Source organism: Capra hircus, chromosome 2, assembly GCF_001704415.2.
Source record: "Capra hircus breed San Clemente chromosome 2, ASM170441v1, whole genome shotgun sequence".
NCBI lineage: Eukaryota > Metazoa > Chordata > Mammalia > Artiodactyla > Bovidae > Capra > Capra hircus.
This window is the reverse complement of record NC_030809.1, coordinates 100,119,125-100,138,117: the sequence shown is the minus strand read 5'-3', so window position 1 is coordinate 100,138,117 and position 18,993 is coordinate 100,119,125. Positions and strand designations below refer to the sequence as shown.

At 41.9% G+C, this 18,993-nt stretch overlaps 2 protein-coding genes across 11 annotated transcripts in view; one reads left to right on the top strand and one right to left on the bottom strand.

Moving 5' to 3' along the window:
- RBMS1 (RNA binding motif single stranded interacting protein 1) overlaps nucleotides 1-18,993 on the top strand; it is a 221,368-nt gene that overhangs the window by 158,132 nt on the left and 44,243 nt on the right. The window lies entirely within an intron of this gene.
- Nucleotides 16,603-16,845, bottom strand: LOC102187275 (dynein light chain 1, cytoplasmic-like). Its single transcript, XM_013969401.2, has one exon. It carries the CDS (start codon nucleotides 16,843-16,845, stop codon nucleotides 16,630-16,632), a length of 216 nt encoding a protein of 71 aa, XP_013824855.2. The 3' UTR covers nucleotides 16,603-16,629.

Genomic DNA, 18,993 nt, shown 5'->3' with positions numbered 1-18,993 from the left:
TGGTAACTTTTTAACTGTAGGATAATTGCCTTACAATGTTGCGTTGGTTTCTGCTGTATAACAGTGTGAATCAGCTATAAGTATACGTACATCCCGTCCCTCTTGAGCCTCCACCCCACCCTTCCAGGTCATCACAGAGCACTGAGCTGTCCCTGTGCTGTACAGCTGACCACACTTTCTGTCTCTCTCTGTTCTTTGAGGTTCACCATTCAGGATTCACGCTTGAATTGCATGGTTTCATTTGTCAGTTTTAAAGACCCTGGCTTGTCATTGTCTCCTGAATTTCCATTGCAGCGTCTCTCTGATTCTTCTGATTATCTTTCGTGCTTTATATCCAGGCACTAGAAGGAAACTATTTTGTTTACTGGACCTAAAAGTGCGTGTTCCTGTCCACCAGCCATCCCTGACTTCACATGCTCTGCATCCAGTCACCTTTGTAGATGAGATGTGTGGTTTGGGAAGTGTCTGGAGTCAATTCTAGAAAGACAGCTGCCACTTCAAGCCGTCCCCTGCTTTCTTTCTGATCCCCAAGTAGGAGCTTGGAGCAATTAGTGAGCCTAGGGTAGGCCTGGGTATTAGTTCAGTTCAGTTCAGTTGTGTCCAACTCTTTGCAACCCCATGAATCGCAGCACGCCAGGCCTCCCTGTCCATCACCATCTCCCAGAGTTCACTCAAACTCACGTCCATCAAGTCGGTGATGCCATCCAGCCATCTCATCCTCGGTCGTCCCCTTCTCCTCCTGCCCCCAATCCCTCCCAGCATCAGAGTCTTTTCCAATGAGTCAACTCTTCGCATGAGGTGGCCAAAGTACTGGAGTTTCAGCTTTAGCATCATTCCTTCCAAAGAACACCCAGGACTGATCTCCTTCAGAATGGACTGGTTGGATCTCCTTGCAGTCCAAGGGACTCTCAAGAGTCTTCTCCAACACCACAGTTCAAAAGCATCAATTCTTCGGCACTCAGCTTTCTTCACAGTCCAACTCTTGCATCCATACATGACCACAGGAAATACCATAGCCTTGACTAGACGGACCTTTGTTGGCAAAGTAATGTCTCTGCTTTTGAATATGCTATCTAGGTTGGTAATAACTTTCGTTCCAAGTAGTAAGCATCTTTTAATTTCATGGCTGCAGTCACCATCTGCAGTGATTTTGGAGCCCCCAAAAATAAAGTCTGACACTATTTCCACTGTTTCCCCATCTATCCGAAATGCAGTACTTGGATGCAATCTAAAAAACGACAGAATGATCTCTGTTCATTCCCAAGGCAAACCATTCAATATCACAGTAATCCAAGTCTATGCCCCAGCCAGTAACGCTGAAGAAGCTGAAGTTGAACGGTTATAAATGAAGACCTACAAGACCTTTTAGAACTAACACCCAAAAAAGATGTCCTTTTCATTATAGGGGACTGGAATGCAAAAGTAGGAAGTCAAGAAACACCTGGAGTAACAGGCAAATTTGGCCTTGGAATACAAAATGAAGCAGGGCAAAGGTTAATAGAATTTTGCCAAGAGAATGCACTGGTCATAGCAAACATCCTCTTCCAACAACACAGGAGAAGACGCTACACATGGACATCACCAGATGGTCAACACCGAAATCAGATTGATTATATTCTTTGCAGCCAAAGATGGAGAAGCTCTATACAGTCAACAAAAACAAGACCAGCAGCTGACTGGCTCAGATCATGAACTCCTTATTGCCAAATTCAGACTCAAATTGAAGAAAGTAGGGAAAACCACTAGACCATTCAGGTATGACCTAAATCAAATCCCTTATGATTATACAGTGGAAGTGAGAAATAGATTTAAGGGCCTAGATCTCATAGATAGAGTGCCTGAAGAATTATGGAATGAGGTTTGTGACGTTGTACAGAAGACAGGGATCAAGACCATCCCCATGGAAAAGAAATGCAAAAAAGCAAAATGGCTGTCTGGGGAGGCCTTACAAATAGCTGTGAAAAGAAGAGAAATGAAAAGCAAAGGAGAAAAGGAAAGATATAAGCATCTGAATGCAGAGTTCCAAAGAATAGCAAGAAGAGATAAGAAAGCCTTCTTCAGCAATCAATGCAAAGAAATAGAGGAACACAACAGAATGGGAAAGACTAAAGATCTCTTCAAGAAAATCAGATACCAAGGGAACATTTCATGCAAAGATGGGCTCATAAAGGCCTAGGTGTTAAGGGGGCAATTATCACCTTCCTCTGGATACAGTTTGGAACTGGTGCTGGCCTGGTGGGGGCCAACCCAGGTGAAAGAAAAACAAATATTTTGATAAGCTGAGCTTTGAACAGTTAAGTAGTGGGAAACCCTAAATATTTACTTAGGGTTTTGTCTTTATCTGTGTTTTAAAACAGCCACCATGTTCCTTATAAGTGAGTGGGAGTTTGTATCATTAGGATCATGATATAGATAATATGCAATGTGTATTTGGCAAATAAGCACAGGCAAGATGATCGTGTCATATCCCTAACCTCCCCCGTAGTCTCACATATTCCCTAGTTTCACTCAGCTCAAGCTCAAAGAAAGCCCACCTGGCCTTCCCACCCCATCACTGCCCAGGGGTGCCTGGGGTGAGGTCTGGGAAGAGTGAGTTCACCTCTATCTGGGTGGCCTTATATTTGCATCTCACATTAATGCCAGAGATGTTACGCTTACTCTTTAAAATAGAAAAAGCTTCACACTCACCTAGAAAGAACTCTTGTGTACGTGCATGTGGATGTGTGTGTACACATAATGTATGTGCTTCTATATGTAAAACTGTGTTATGTGATAAACTTTCTGGTGACTTCCTTTAACACCATGTCTTCGGTGATTCTCTTTTATCACTGGGATTTCAGCTTCCTTTTGAGGCTCCCTTGCAGGTTGTATGAGACCTTTGTAATGATCTGTAGAATGCTGCGTTTTTCAGGACCCATTTTTCCTTGACCATTTAAGCATACGAGACTGATTGAAGTAAGTGTTAGTCGCTCAGTTGTGCCTGACTCTGTGCGACCTCATGGACTGCATCCTGCCAGGCTCCTCTGTCCATGAGATTTTCTAGGCAAGGATACTGGAGTGGGTTGCCATTTCCTTCTCCAGGGGATCTTCCCAACCCAGGGATTGAACCCGAGTCTCCTGCACTGCAGGCAGATTCTTTACCCCCTAAGCTACAAGGGAAGCCAAGGCTGATTGAAGTAAGCTCCAAATGAAGCAGGAAATCAGGGGAGCTGAAGGCTGTGTTCTCCTCAGCAGGAGAGTCTCCAAAAGTGTAAGGAGACTTACACTTTTGCTGTAAGCAATGGTCATACCACGCCCACCTCAGCCAAATCCAAGAGAGAAAACCAGAGAGAACAGAGCTAATCAGAGCCTTATGTGTATTTTTCAGGGGGAGAGCGTGGTCTATTCATGTGCAGTTTTACAGGATTTTATTGAGCTGTTTTTGTCCCAGTTTATAATTTGAAATTAAAATAAATTCAACTGTGTGTGGTATTGTTTTTTGAAAGATATTTTTTGCCTTTATGCTTGACCGGAATGATTCTGTGCATGTAACCATTATCCTTACCAACATTAATCTGATTGATCACCCAGGCCAGTCTCCTTTTCAAAGCAGGAATGCCAACTTCCCACTTACCACCCCACCATATTTTAGTGGCTCTCCAGATTTGGGGATTTAAGAACCAATACACTAAACAAGCTTCTACTGGTGGCTCAGATGATAAAAAAAATCTGCCTGCAATGCTGGAGACACTGGTTATAAATAGTTAGTGATATTTGTTAAATTTTTATTTTGTCAGGAAGACACAAGCTAAAACAACCACCATCTTTTGTCACTATTTCATAAAATTACCCAAAGTATTTCATTTAGTTATTTATTTTAATACTGCTACTTGTTTAATAGGAGTTCCCTGGTGGCTCAGCTGGTAAAGAACCTGCCTGCCAATGCAAGAGATGAAAGAGACACAGGTTTGATCCCTGGGTCAGGAAGATCTCCTGGAAAAGGGAATGGCAACCCACTCCAGAATTCTTGCCTGGAAAATTCCATGGACAGAGGATCCTGGCGAGCTGCAGTCCATGGGGTCCCAAAGAATCACACTTGTTTAATGCCAGAAGTGTGAGAAGCCCATAAATTTAGATTAAATTTAACTCTTTGAAAAATTCCTTGCACTTATTTTTCTGTTTACCACTTGGCGACCATCCCTCCCTGGGCTGGTTCTTGTGAAATCTGCATCTCTGACCCAGCCCTACTTGAACGCTGCTCGTGGTGGCAAGCTCTCTTAAGATAGTTTTTAGACAGGACTTCTTTATAGTTTTTTTTTTCTTTTCCAGGTGAGCATCTGCAAGGCTGTCATCCATTTCCTCCTTGTAGGATATGATTTCTAGACCTTTGCCTACCGTGCCCACTCTCCCCCAGAAGAGCTCAGACTAAGTAAAAGGAGATGTTTAGGACAACCATGTTTCCTGGAGAAAGCACTCTGAAAGCAGGCTGTCATTATTCCTTTGTTCCTTTACTCCTTTCTCCTGAGTTATGACTGTTGATCACTGTCAGGCACTATGCTGGGGCCTGGCATACAGAGAGGAAGCGATCTAAAGGCACACATCTAGTGGGATGCAGATGTGGAGGTGATGCAGGGCTGCCCGGGGAGGTGGTGGGACACACTAGCTCAGGCAGTGGCAGAGGCAGTGCTTAGCCTGGTCAGGGGAGGCCAGAGAAGGCTTGCTGCTGCTGGAGACAAGCTTTACACCAAGACTGCAGAAAGGTGCTGAATTTCCCAGGTGAAGTGACATCTTAAATATCAGGAAGTTAAGATGGAGCAGGGCTTATATAGGATCCACAGGTAATCTGGAGCTGTTTGAGATTTCTAAGGCTGTTGTTACAGGGACCGTAAACTGGCTAACTTAAAATCATTATTTCACAGCTCTGAGGGATAGAAATCCAAAATTAGGTGTCAACAGAACCATGTTCTCTTTGAAAGTTTTGGGGGAATCCTTCCCCACCTCTTCAGCCCATGGTGACTTGCTGGCAGTCCTGAGTGTCCTGGCTTCCAGCTGTATCCGCCCCCTCACCCCCGAGCTCTGTCTCGTCATCACATGGCATTCTCCCTGTGTCTCCATCTGAGTCCAGATTGCCCTCTTACAAGGACACCTGTCACATTGGATGCAGGCCTACCCTAATGACCTTATCTTAGTTTGATTATATCTACAAAGACTACTTCCAAATCACGTGCACAAGTACTGGAGCTTAGCACTTGGATGTACTTTTTTCGGGAGGGGAGTGTAGATGGAGTTGGACACAATTCAACCCATAGTGGTGGGTGTCGGGGAATGTTGAGCAAAGAGGCCCAAAAGCATAAATTTCTTTCTATGGTCAGGATCATATATTTTCCTCAGTACAACCTTAATCTGTCTCATTCAGAGAACTTGAATTTGTTCCTAATCAAAAAATCCAGGTATTTTCATATGAGTAAGCCAAGGCTTTCCCTAAATTTATACAGTTGACCTCCACCGCCCCACCACCCCCCACCTTGGAACTTATATTAAGACTTACTTTTCCCTATTAAATATTACAGTGTTGGCTTTGGCTAAAAATTCATTCTAGCCTGTTGAAATAATTCTGACATCTTACTTTCACCACCACCCCCAGGTTTGGGATGTTTATATATTTAATAAATGCACTATCAGTGACCTGGTTTATAGCAATTTTAAATGTATACATGCTGGCCAAGAACAGAGCCTTGTGGCTCATCACTAGATGGTTCCTCCGTGCTGACTGTCACCCTGACCATCAGACTAGCTCAGTCACTTGTTTAGCTAGTTGCCCACTCACCCAAACCACACTTCCTCTTCCCAGATATACTCCTCTAATCCCTGAGCAAATAATGATTTTTATTTAGCTCAAATCAAAATATACATTGTAGCATTTCCTAGCAACCCTGACCTTCCTCACCCACCCCCAGAGTAGAAAGAGCAAACTTGAATATTCCTGAGTTGCTCCGAAGGACTTTACTGATGCCTGTTCTTATCAGTCTTGCTAACCTTCTAGTTCACCAGTCCATTCTGGAGTTTCACTTCAGATCAGCATTAGCCTTACCTGCCTTTTGCTTCTAGAATCTAGTTTTCTGTTGTTTTAAAGAATCAGAATGATATTTTTCCTCTCCATTACCGCCTCTCCTATTATGCAGGTTTTCTCAAAACAACCAAGATTGGAAAATCCTTGCTGATGGTGTCCTGTAAACAAGAAGCACTTTTAGCCCCAGCCTGGGAAATCCCATGGACAGAGGAGCCTGGAGCTGCAGTCCATGGGGTCCCAAGAGTTGGATACAATTTAGCAACTAAACCACCACCACTTGTTCACAGCCCCCTTATTTCTGGAAAATGCAGTAAATTTAAGCTCTCTTGAAAGTGAGGCATATTACCTTCATTTGAAACATAGTAATTTTGTGAAACTGATGCTAAAGTAACTTACAGCATTTGGCTGGCTCTCTTTGGTTCCATTCTTTTCAGTTCAGTTCAGTTCAGTCACTCACTCAGTCGCTTCTGGCTCTTTGCTACCCCATGGACTGCAGCACGCCAGGCCGCCCTGTCCATCACCAACTCCCAGAGTTTACCCAAACTCATGTCCATTGAGTCGGTGATGCCATCCAACCATCTCATCCTCTGTCGTCCCCTTCTCCTCCTGCCCTCGATCCTTCCCAGCATCAGGGTCTTTCCAAATGAGTCAGCCCTTCACATCAGGTGGCCAAAGTATTGGAGTTTCAGCTTCAGCATGAGTCCTTCCAGTGAACACCTAGGACTGATCTCCCTTAGGATGGACTGGTTGGATCTCCTTGCAGTCCAAGGGACTCTTAAGAGTCTTCTCCAACACCACAGTTCAAAAGCATCAATTCTTTGGCACTCAGCTTTCTTTAAAGTCCAACTCTCACATCCATACATAACCACTGGAAAAATCATAGCCTTGACTAGACAGGCCTTTGTTGGCAAAGTAATGTCTCTGCTTTTTAATATGCTGTCTAGATTGGTCGTAACTTTCCTTCCAAGGAGTAAGTGTCTTTTAATTTCATGGCTGCAATCCCCAACTGCAGTGATTTTGGAGCCCAAAAAAATAAAGTCAGCCACTGTTTCCACTGTTTCCCCATCTATTTCCCATGAAGTGATGGGACCAGATGCCATGATCTTAGTTTTCTGACTATTGAGCTTTAAGCCAACCTTTTCACTCTCCTCTTTCACTTTCATCAAGAGGCTCTTTAGTTCTTCTTCACTTTCTGCCATAAAGGTGATGTCATCCATTCTTCTGCATATCATCCTCTCTGATGTTCTTAAGTTTTAGAGCCATACTATTCTGTCTTTGGAATGATTGTTTATATTTATCTGCAGTGTCCAAGGACAGTCTTTTTCAGAAACAAACCAGTGGGAAACCCACGTGTGAGCCCTGTTTATCCATCAGATATGCTCTTAAGACACGTGACCACTGTCACGAGTGACCCTTGAACAAAATATCTAAGTTTAGAAACATCAACTGTGCTGGCAGGCTATTCCCTTGCCTATCCAACTCAAGTGTATCTTTTTTTTTTTTTAACTAATCATAGCATTTATAGTATATCCCCAGATTTCTTAGAACTGAAGTGAGTAAAATAGATACCATTTTCCTTCTCAGTCTGTTCTTCAAACAGGCTTTTCAAGGTTGTGAGGCAGTCAGGATTTATTACTTTAAAAAAACATGGCCTCACGGCACTTTGAAATCAATACGCTGGTGCCGTGTGCTGGATCAAAGCCAACATTAGGGTTCAGTCTAGGAAATGACCAATTTGACCCTGTCCTTTTTTAGTTTGTGTCAGAAGCAAGAGAAATTTCTAGGTAATTTGCACACTCTGTTTTAATAGTTTCAGATAACTCTCTGTTTTACTTTAGAGAGCATGTTTACTTTTGCTCTCTGTCACACTCTTCTTGTTTTGAATGAAACAGTCATTTATGGTTTGAGTGTTGACGTTTAATGCATTCTGTTTTACAGACTTCTGGTACTCTGTGTGTGTTGTGTGTAAAAGCTTTCTAGTTTTCATTTTCCAAAACAATCTAGGAACCAAAACTCTTCTCAGTTTTTTGTGTTCCCCTGCCACCAACCCTTTGTAGATTTCCTTTTAGTAGCAATTTTTAATTCCATATTAAGCTCCTAAATTACCTTGCTTCCCTCATTTGTTTTTATAAGCTAAATTGGGATAAGATACAAGGCCATGTTCAAGGCAGAATGGAGTATTTCCCTGCTCTGGCTGCCAGTCTCCCTCAATTCCCCATACCAAACCCTTTAAGGGAAAAAATGTATATTGCATGTTTATGTTTTATTCATTCAAGCAATATATATTGAGAGGGTTTCATTATGCAAAGATCTGGACTGAAAAGTAACCATGAAAAATGGTTGAGTCTACATTTCTCAACATTCTCTGTCTTAGGGACCACATCATTGTGAAGGTGAGGAGGGAAGTTTAGTGATCTCCAGTGATAAGAATTAAAGTGCCCTTAATCCAAATAATTCCAGGAGGGGTGGAAGAAAAGGTTAACATTTATTTGTTACCAAGCATCTGTTATGGGCCAGCACTGTGCTGACCCCCTAGTAACAGTGCCGTGAAGGAGATGTTTCCACATCCTCGTTGGTAGAAATGGGGATGCTGAGGCCAGACATACACACCCAAGTCACAGAGCTGGCTATTGGCCGGAGGTGCACTTGAAGACAGGTCTCTCTCTCGGCAGCTCCATCTGCTTCCCAATGTAACATTGTCTTCCTTCTCATCTGGTGAAGTACTGTATCAACATGAAGATGAGATTGTCAGAGCAAAGAAAATACATCACAGATTTTGGTGGAAGAGGAAGAAAATTTCTTAAATGCTCTATCATTGTCAGATTATAAATTCAACTCAGAAATAAAACACGATTTTATGTAATTAAATTGCCTTTGTTTTAAATGTTAGGCATTAATCAGTGTGTTGAGACTTTTTGAGACTCATTTTTATGATAGACTGTCTACATTTTACTTGCAAAATTCTGGGTTCCATTTTCAGCAAGTACTATTTTCCTCTGACATATTAGTACTTGGGCACACTAATGTGGGCCTGACCATCTGTGACTGCATGCATAAGTGCTTCAGTACGGTGACTTCTGGCTAAAATATTGTCATAAGATAGGGTCAGTGACCCTTTGTGTGCTGTATGCTCTTAAAAAAACATAAAATAGTGTAAAGCTACTTTGCCTTGACTACAGATCATAATAGACTGGATACTAAGCTCTAATAGCAAATCTGTGTAATAAATCAAATGCTTTATAGTGTGCTTATTATTTAGAAGAGAGGTATAAGTTTTTCACAGAATATGGCAAAAAGTACATCTTAGCCATTTCTAATGAGGTGGTTTTTAATATTCATTCTATATGAATTATTTAGTTTGAGCCATACATGCAATAAACAGCATCAATTGTTGCTTTTGTGTAGCATTTATAATAGTTTAGCTGTGCCAGCATCAGTGTTGAGAAGGCAGAGTAACAGGAGTGGTTCTACATTTAGTCCTAAGTTATATTCATCCCAAATCTGGGTATAAATTACCAGTTTTCTTAGTATTCTGAAAGGATATGTTCATCTTAAAATTTCAGTGTTATGAAAAACTAGATATGTCGATATATTTTCTCTTGAAAAATGTGCTGCTTTGTCCCCAAACTTCTGTAGTTTATTCCCCATCAGCTCATATGTTGTAAAGCAGCCCATCTAGCTGAGGGCTGGACCACTCGAGGATGGCGTTTGCTTCTGCTACATTAATCTACAGGCTCCAGGTCCGGAACTGGAGGCGGAATTTACTGTCCTTTCCAGGATAGTTCAGAAAAGAAGCCCATGGTGATTCCTTTTCTCCCTCTCCTCTTTGTTCACAGAGGCAAACCACTGGCTTTCTATAACACAGATACCACAGGCTATTTTTCTCAGATATTAAGTTAAAGCATTTAAGGCTAGTTAAAGCAAGTCCTCTGTCTTAAAGCTTTCCTGTCCTTTAGAACCTTCCCATTCATCTCCTAGCTCTCCTGAGCCCTCCATGATAACTTCTTGAACTTGAATGTTATTGCCTGAGTACAAAGAGCGCCCCCCCCCAAAAGAGTAATACTGAAACAAAAATGTAACATTTCTCTCTGCTAATTCTAGCTTAAGGTTTTTATTAATCTTAACCCAAATCCTGCTTTCATCATATCATTCCACAGTTGCAAAACCTCCAGCCACATTCTGTTCCCTGACTCCTTTTCCTAGAACCCAAGGCCCTGTCGGGCCTTTTCAGACTTGGCTTGCCTTACTCCTCACACAGCTTGCATTAGACAGAGTCCTCTGTTTATTGTCTTCCATGGCCTACCTGAATTTCTTTTCCCCAAAGTCTTTTTTGCTGAACTTGACCTTCATACTGTTTATGCTCCTTTATTTAGCTTTCATCATACAAGATCACAACATTCTTAGCTACTTTTTTAATATTAAAAATCCCTATATTCCCTCTCCCCAAAACTGTTCCCCTTGATGGCAGGAATGGCATCTTACATATTTTTCATAGGCCTTGGATGGTGAAGGGCCTGCTGGAGACATGCTGTAAATATGTGTGGCTTGATTTCTTAGTCCGACCTCCTCCTGGACTGTACTTGTCTTTCACGTGTTCCATTTAGCTTCAGGACCAGGTTTGCCTTTGACCTTTAGGACTGCAGCAACTTTGCCTGCCAAATATTGTCCACCTTCAAGCCCCGGCTGCCATTCCAGCTGCATCAGATGCGCCTTCCTCTTCTGTCCCATCACAGAATCATGTACTCACGAAGCACACCAGCTGTACAGCACAAGTGAAAGGCGCAGTGACCGAACATTAAGGAATCAAGCCAAAGTGACGGGAATTACAAACGGAATATCTTTCTATACCTTTCGTTGTTGTATCTTAGATGTCTTATACAGACAGCGAAAATCTTCAAGGCCTAAAAGCTGAAAGTTTTAAAATACCTATCTGATACTGATTGCCTAATTTTAAAATTTCACATATACCTTATCTTCAAATGCTTACCACTTCTTATACTAAGTAAATAAAGAAAAGAGAACAAGTTGAGCTATTCAAAATAGTGGGGATTCAGGATAACATGGATAAACAGCTCCTTCTGCTTTTTTCTATTTTAGGCCTCATTGTCCAACAAACTTTGCTGTTAGCAGAATGCATATAATTTATACTTTCTTTTCCTTCTCCTATTCAACCATTTTTAGAAGACCTAAAGCAAATTGTAGGAAATCCCGTTTCCTGGGAAGTCATTGAAAAGATAAAGAAGCAAAAAAAAAAAAAAAAAAGGCAAATTAGGGAACTGTATATACAGTATCACCTGTGTGTGCGTATATGTGTGTGAATTTTTTTCCCTTTTTTCCCACAAGTCCATAGTCATAAGGAAGTTTTGACTCTCATTCATAAATCCATTCCCACCAAACAGATACATGTAGTTACTCTGTTGAAGCTTTAAAGCCAGCCGTACCTCCTCCTGACTGATACATTTGTTGTCTTGGGCCTCTTATTTCAAATAGAACAATGTTGCCTACCCAGAAGGTCAGGTAACAACTTTCTGAATGTTATCAGTATCTGTCTCAGAGACTTAGCAGTTATAGAGGCCACCCTCATCCCTCTGCCACCTGCCTGGAGCTATGCAGACTCAACACTGGGAACTGCTTTGAACCTCTGGAATATTCGGCAGTTGGCAAGTAAAGTATCTGTAGTTATCCACATGGTTGACCAAAGCAATCTTCTGCCTCTCTTCTTTGTTACTTACCAGCTTCCCTGGTAGCTGAGCTGGTAAAGAATCCCCCCCGCAATGCAGGAGACCTGGGTTCGATCCCTGTGTTGGGAAGATCCCCTGGAGGAAGGCGTGGTAACCCCCTTCAGTATTCTTGCCTGGAGAATCCCCATGGACAGAGGAGCCTGGCTGGCTACAGTCCATGAGATCGCAAAGAGTTGGATATGACTGAGCGAGTAAGGACAGCACAGCTGTGTAACCTTCAGTTCGGTTCAGGCGCTCAGTCGTGCCCAACTCTTTGCGACCCCGTGAATCACAGCACACTAGGCTTCCCTGTCCATCACCAACTCCCAGGCTTCACCCAAATTCACGTGCATCGAGTCGGTGATGCCATCCAACCATCTCATCCCCTGTCGTCCCCTTCTCCTCCTGCCCTCAATCCTTCCCAGCATCAGGTCTCTTCCAGTGAGTCAACTCTTCCCATGAGGTGGCCAAAGTATTGGAGTTTCAGCTTCAACATCAGTCCTTCCAGTGAACACCCAGGACTGATCTCCTTTAGGATGGACTGGTTGGATCTCCTTGCAGTCCAAGGGACTCTCAAGAGTCTTCTCCAACACCATAGTTCAAAAGCATCAATTCTTTGGCATTCAGCTTTCTTCACAGTCCAACTCTCACATCCATACATGACCACTGGAAAAACCATAGCCTTGACTAGACGGACCTTTGTTGGCAAAGTAATATCTCTGCTTTTGAATATGCTATCTAGGTTGGTCATAACTTTTGTTCCAAGGAGTAAGCGTCTTTTAATTTCATGGCTGCAACCACCATCTGCAGTGATTTTGGAGCCCAGAAAAATGAAGTCTGACACTGTTTCCACTGTTTCCCCTATCTATTTGCCATAAAGTGATGGGACTGGATGCCATGATCTTCATTATCTGAATGTTGCGCTTTAAGCCAACTTTTTCACTCTCCTTCTTCACTTTCATCAAGAGGCTTTTTAGTTCCTCTTCACTTTCTGCCGTAAGGGTAGTGTCATCTGCATATCTGAGGTTATTGATATTTCTCCCAGCAATCTTAATTCCAGCCTTTGCGTCTTCCAGCCCAGCATTTATCATGATGTACTCTGCATATAAGTTAAATAAGCAGGGTGACAATATACAGTCTTGACATACTCCTTTTCCTATTTGGAACCAGTCTGTTCCATGTCCAGTTCTAAGTGTTGCTTTCTGACCTGCGTACAGATTTCTCAAGAGGCAGATCAGGTGGTCTGGTATTCCCATCTTTTAGAATTTTCCACAGTTTATTGTGATCCACACAGTCAAAGGCTTTGGCATAGTCAGTAAAGCAGAAATAGATGTGTTTCTCGAACTCTTGCTTTTTCGATGATCCAGCGGATGTTGGCAATTTGATCTCTGGTTCCTCTGCCTTTTCTAAAACCAGCTTGAATCTCTGAAAGTTCACAGTTCACGTATTGCTGAAGCCTGGCTTGGAGAATTTGAGCATTACTTTACTAGCGTGTGAGATGAGTGCAATTGTGTGGTGGTTTGAGCATTCTTTGGCATTGCCTTTCTTTGGGATTGGAATGAAAACTGACCTTTTCCAGTGTAACCTTCAGTGGGTCCCATACTCTCTCTACTCCTCAGTTTCACATCTACAAAGTGTAATAAAACTTCACCTACTCAAAAGATTGCTGGGAAGATTACAAATATTTGACCTAAATCACTGAAAACAGTATCTGGCATAAGATAAGAGCTGTATCAAGGTAAGCTGTTACTTCTGTTATTCCCCTGAATTGACTCACTAGGTCATAGGCTTTCCAGGGTGGATGCTAATTCGATAGCACATGGTCAGAGGTTTGGGTTTTTCCTCATTTCAGCCCCCTCTCGCTCCCTCTTGCTGGTTATTGTCATTTGCATGGGCACAGTCTCTCTCACAGGGTAGGAAGTTTCTTTGTCCTTCAGAGGCAGTTCACTTATTAAGTCAAACAAACATCATCCTATATGCATGAGGAATATCCCACCTTTTTTCACACTTAAAATAATCAGTTTTTGTTTACATTATGTGTACACTTTTTTGTAGCTTTTTTTTTCACATACTGCCTTTTTTTTTTTTTTGGTTTGATAATGTTTATAAAATAAATTAACACAAGCACTGCTAATGACCCCACAGGGCCTTAAATGAATCTCTAACTGGGATGACCAATATTAAAATAACTCATCAACCCTTACCGCCATCTGTTGGTAGTAGGTGGAATAAACTCCATTCTCCAGAGGCTTGGCTTGTAACCAGCAATGTTCAAAAGCTCCAAATTCTCTAGAAGGGGAGAGAGACAGTGTACGTGTGTGTGTGTGTGTGTGCACGCGTGTACACTCACATGCAATGTGCACATGCATGTACATGCACACTGGATGAGTCTATAAAGATACTCAACAATCCGTTTAACATTTGTTTCTGGGACAATAGGTGACTTTAGTATTTTAATCTACTTTTCTCTGTCTTCAAATTACAGCAAATATGCATTTCTTTTGTATACCATAATCATAATTATGGTAAATTATGAAAAAGGTAAAATTTACAAGCGACTAAGTGATGGGGGACAGAGGAGAAAAATCAAGCTTTATTTTAGTAAGTGCGATCTAAATATACTTAGATTTTATATTACAGCCAATGAAAGAAGAGATGGAAATGGGCAGATATGGCGAAAGCTGTGGTGCAAAGGGAAGAAATTTAGGTAGATTCTAAGCAAAAGGTTTTTTCAGCCAATAGGTTTAAATTTGAGTTTTTACTTGTTTATCCTCTCCCTTTGAAATTTTCAGTACTCCATAGTCATGTCCCTTAATTGCTCTCTATCCTTTTACTGTCAGAGTTTCCTCTGGGGTGGATCGTCTACTCTTAGCACAGAATATTATATTCTGGGTAGCTACAACTGTGAGTCTAAGTCTTCTTACTTTGAAGCTGATAAAACCCAAAGAATCTTTGTTTTCATATTTTCCCCTATAAAATTCTGCAGCTTGCTCTCTTGGGCATGCGTCTCCTTGGTATTTTTAAAGTGTAAATTCTACCCAGTTAGGAGGCCTGTTTTCTCCAATAAATCATATGTCCCTGTTACTAGAATTTTTGTCCTGTTTTGTTTTACAAATTAAGTTGTAAATAGGAGCAGGGGAGGTGAAAATCTGGTTGCTTTATGAATTTTCCCCCCAGATATCTGTTACTCTTGCAGGCACTGCTGATCAACGATAGAATTAGGCTAAATGTTAATCATGTGTAATTACTTCTCCCCCAGCCACTCCATCATTTGCCTCACATTATTAAATCATAACTACAGATAAGACCAGCAGAGAGGGATAGTGACTACTCTGAACCCTGCTGCCCGCTTTCCTGCTCATTGAAGTGCCATTTACCACGTGGCTTTTCCCCATATTCTAGATCTTTCTCATGTCATCAGAGGAGTTTGTTCTGTACTCCATCCCCACAATATGACTGCATCAGCCCCTGAGAAACTAACTTCCCCTGGGCCTGAGCAGTTTAAAAGTATTGTTTCCAGGCCAGGGATCTGTATTTTTGTGAGAGCCCCTTGTGCTCTGAGCAGTATAATTGAGTGAACAGCTCACAGAAAAGATGTTGTAGGAAAGGAAAACCCTTCAGACCCCTGCCCCCACCACCACCTGTGGTAACTCCGTAGAAGCAGCCTCCTGAACACTGGATTGGAGAGAGGCTGGTATGTAGTAGTACCACGGACTGAGTGAAAACTGTCTTGACTTTCTGGGAAGTCATGGGCTTTCAGTGTTAACCCACAAATCACAGTGAAAACCACAATAGAAAGTAAAACTGATCAATGTTAGACATATCTCTTCTCCTATACATACCCCCACCCCTCCTTTAACTGTGAACCACCTGTTTATTTCTTGTGTCTAAAACAAACAAAAAACTTGCTTTGGCTTGAAAAATAAATCTATTCTGATGCCTTAATAGAAGAGATCTTCTATTTTTTCCCCTTCACCTTTCATACTCTGAGTTTATAAAGGAAATTGTTTCTCAAAATCATTTCTTTTTTTTTTTTTTTTAATTCCTGCAGACTTTATTAGATCACATGGAGGACCGCTGCTCAAAAGCTTTTTCCCTTTGAGACCACCTTTAATCTTTAAATACTTTGACCAAGGCAGGGGAGGGGAAATATCTAGAGCCCAACAAATTTCTCGTTAGCCCAACTCTCTCACCAGTTTATTTCCATTTTACAGCCATAGAAAGCTTAAAGAAGTTCTACTGCACATTTATCATCTCTTGAGGCCTAAAGCCCAGAACAACTATAGCAGTTATCCCAAAGGAGCACTTAAGTAATGTATTTGTCAGGTTAGGAGTAAGAGTTAATCCAGTAGTTTCTCTGCCATGCATTTCTCAACATGCACTTCTGAGAGGTATTCTTCCATGCACAACAGGAACAGGATGGGCAAGAATGAAACTCAAGAGTGTTGAATAGGCTAGTCTGTTACATCCCACAGAAACTTCAAGGAATCACCACCACCAACCTACCCAAGATCAAGTAATAAGCCATCTTCAATAGAATATTTGAACAAATGGTAATTAGTGCACACTTCTTTAACAGATTTATTTCTTTAAAGGAATGGATTTGGAAGAGAAAAAACATAGGGCAGAGAGATGTGGAATAGAAAATAAATACAAACGTAAGCTGTTTTGCTAATTGCTTTATAACCACAAACTAGTACCGAGAATGCCCTGTACAAAACACAATAAAGGTTCAAAGGTGGAGGTGTTCCCTTAGGCAAGGCTGAAGGCTTCAGTCCCTGGTATTTGGAATTTAGGCTGCAGTCCTTCTTTTTGGATGGATCGCTGGGTGTGTGGCACAGTCCCATGCTTTTAACCAGATTAGAACAGGATGGCCACTTGGCCCAAGTAGAAGTAGATGAAGTGTTTGGTTTCCCGTGTCACATAACTACCGAAGTTCCTCCCCACGATGCAGTGCCAGGTGGGGTTGTGCTTCTTGTTGAACTCCTTGATACGGGTTGCAGTGTCCTTCTCTATATATTTCTCCAATGCCTGAGTAGCACACTCCACCGAGTCCTGTTGCGTCTTCTCTGACATATCGGCATTCTTGATCTCAGCCTTTCAGTCACACATGGTTACCAAGGAGCAGGGGCTGGCCGACTGCAACAGTCTCCTGGGCGAGGGGCTGGCGAGGCTCACACCTGCGTAGAGAGGCGGTCGCAACTGAAGCCTTGGCGCATTTCTCGTTTCATAGAGAAACTGCTGTAAGAACTTTAACTATTTTTCAGTTTTGATGTGTTAGGCAAGATCTTAGACCCAGAATTTCTGTGAGCTTTTGTTTTCCCATTTGCAAAAGTGAGGATAATAGCAGCTACCTCTTAAGATTGTTGTGAAGTTAAATAAGATCATACACAGAAAATGCCTAGAACTTTAGTAGAAACTAAGTAAATGTAATTCCCTTTCTGGTTTCTTATAAAATCACCCACTGAATGGTTGAGGAGATTAGGGATGGTTTCATGGAAAAATCTAGTGTTACAACAGGTTCTTTAAATTCAAAGATTGATAGGAGGGGGCAATGGAGAGACGGGAGAACCATGTTCAACTCCCACCTCCCCCCCCCCGCCCCGTTTTTTTTATTTGCTATGCTCTGCATCATGTGGGATCTTAGTTCCCCACCAGGGATTGAACCCATGCCCCCTGCATTGGGAACACAAGAGTCTTAACCACTGGACCACCAGGGAAGTCTCAGAGAGAACCATGTTTAAAGTAATGTTTAAGGCAAATTAATATTAGACACATGTTAAAAGAGTTAATGACTAGCTGGATTCAGGAGTGGCCGAGTTGATGATGTCTCAGGGACGTCACCAGTTTCCCTGGTGGCTCAGACGGTAAAGTGTCTGCCTGCAATGCGAGAGACCTGGGTTTGATCCCTGGGTCGGGAAGATCCCCTGGAGGAGGAAATGGCAACCCACTCCAGTACTCTTGCCTGGAAAATTGCATGGACAGAGAAGCCTTGTAAGCTACAGTCCATGGGGTCGCAAAGAGTCGGACACAACTGAGCGACTTCACTTCACTTCAGGGACCACAAACTTCAGGAAGATTGGGAATCTGGTGGTGCTATAGAATGAAAAGATACATGAAGAGGAGAAAAGGAAAGATTTGTCTAGGGTTCTTGGGAAATACGACTTAGAAAATAGAGGACACGAGGTAACATTTAGCTAGATATTTAAGTATTTTATATTTCAGTAAGATACTAAGATGTTTAAGTAAAGAGAGGAAGACAAAAGCTAAAACTTTGGTCAGATTAAAATAAAAACCCAGGAAGGAGAAATTGGCTTCATCAGAGAAGATTCATTTAACAAATCCATGGCATTGGGTATATTTCCTAGGGAAGAGAAGGGTAGAGGACTGATTATTAAATGTGATGAAAGAACTTGGTTAAGGAGAGAGAGGAGGGAGCTGAATGAGGAAGGAAAAAAAAAACCACAAAACCTGAAAGAGAGCACAGAAAGGTGAGATGGGATCCCCAGAATGAGGGTCCTAGAAGCCAAGGTGTGAAAGTGAGGAGAAATGTCAGATGTAGCAAAGATCAAAAAGAACCCAAACCAGACGAAAGAATGGCACGGATGGAGTCTCTGGGTTCAGTGCTACCAGGAGCCTCTTCTCTTTCCCTGCTTCCCGCTCCTTCCTCTCTCCACGTCTTCTTCCTCATTATTAATGTGGAGAGCAGAACCCGAAAGATAGAAGGCCAGCCCCTGACCTTCTGTAAATTTCCTTCTATTTGGTTTACAAAAGACCCTGAACTCTGTGACCTCAAGCAAAGTCCCTTAATCTCTGTAATTCCCAATACCTTTATCCTACATTGAAGTCACATCAGTTTTCTTCCCTGCTTTTGGAAAGGGCTGAGGTAGGGATGTACTCTAAAAGCCTTTTCAGCTAAAACTTGTACAAAGGAGAAAGTTCTGATAAATATCAAGCATGTCAATAACTTAGGTAGATAAATGGTTGCTAAAAGGTGGTCTTTAAATCACTTACTTTTTTCTGGTTTGCAGATTTTTTTTAAAAAACGTTGTAAGCTTAGTGACCTTCTGTTAAGGTTGTTGCAAATACTCAAAATCTTTACAGGGAATTGAAGGTGTTTATGCAGCCTTATGCCTGTTGGATGTAATTGTCCTTTAAACCTTAAGTTATCTTTACTTTTATGCTCAGTTAGTAATCATCTGATTACATGATTACACAGAGTGA

Excerpts from the sequence above, each read along its gene's own strand:
- LOC102187275 (XM_013969401.2), bottom strand. The coding sequence starts at position 16,845 with ATGTCAGAGAAGACGCAACAGGACTCGGTGGAGTGTGCTACTCAGGCA.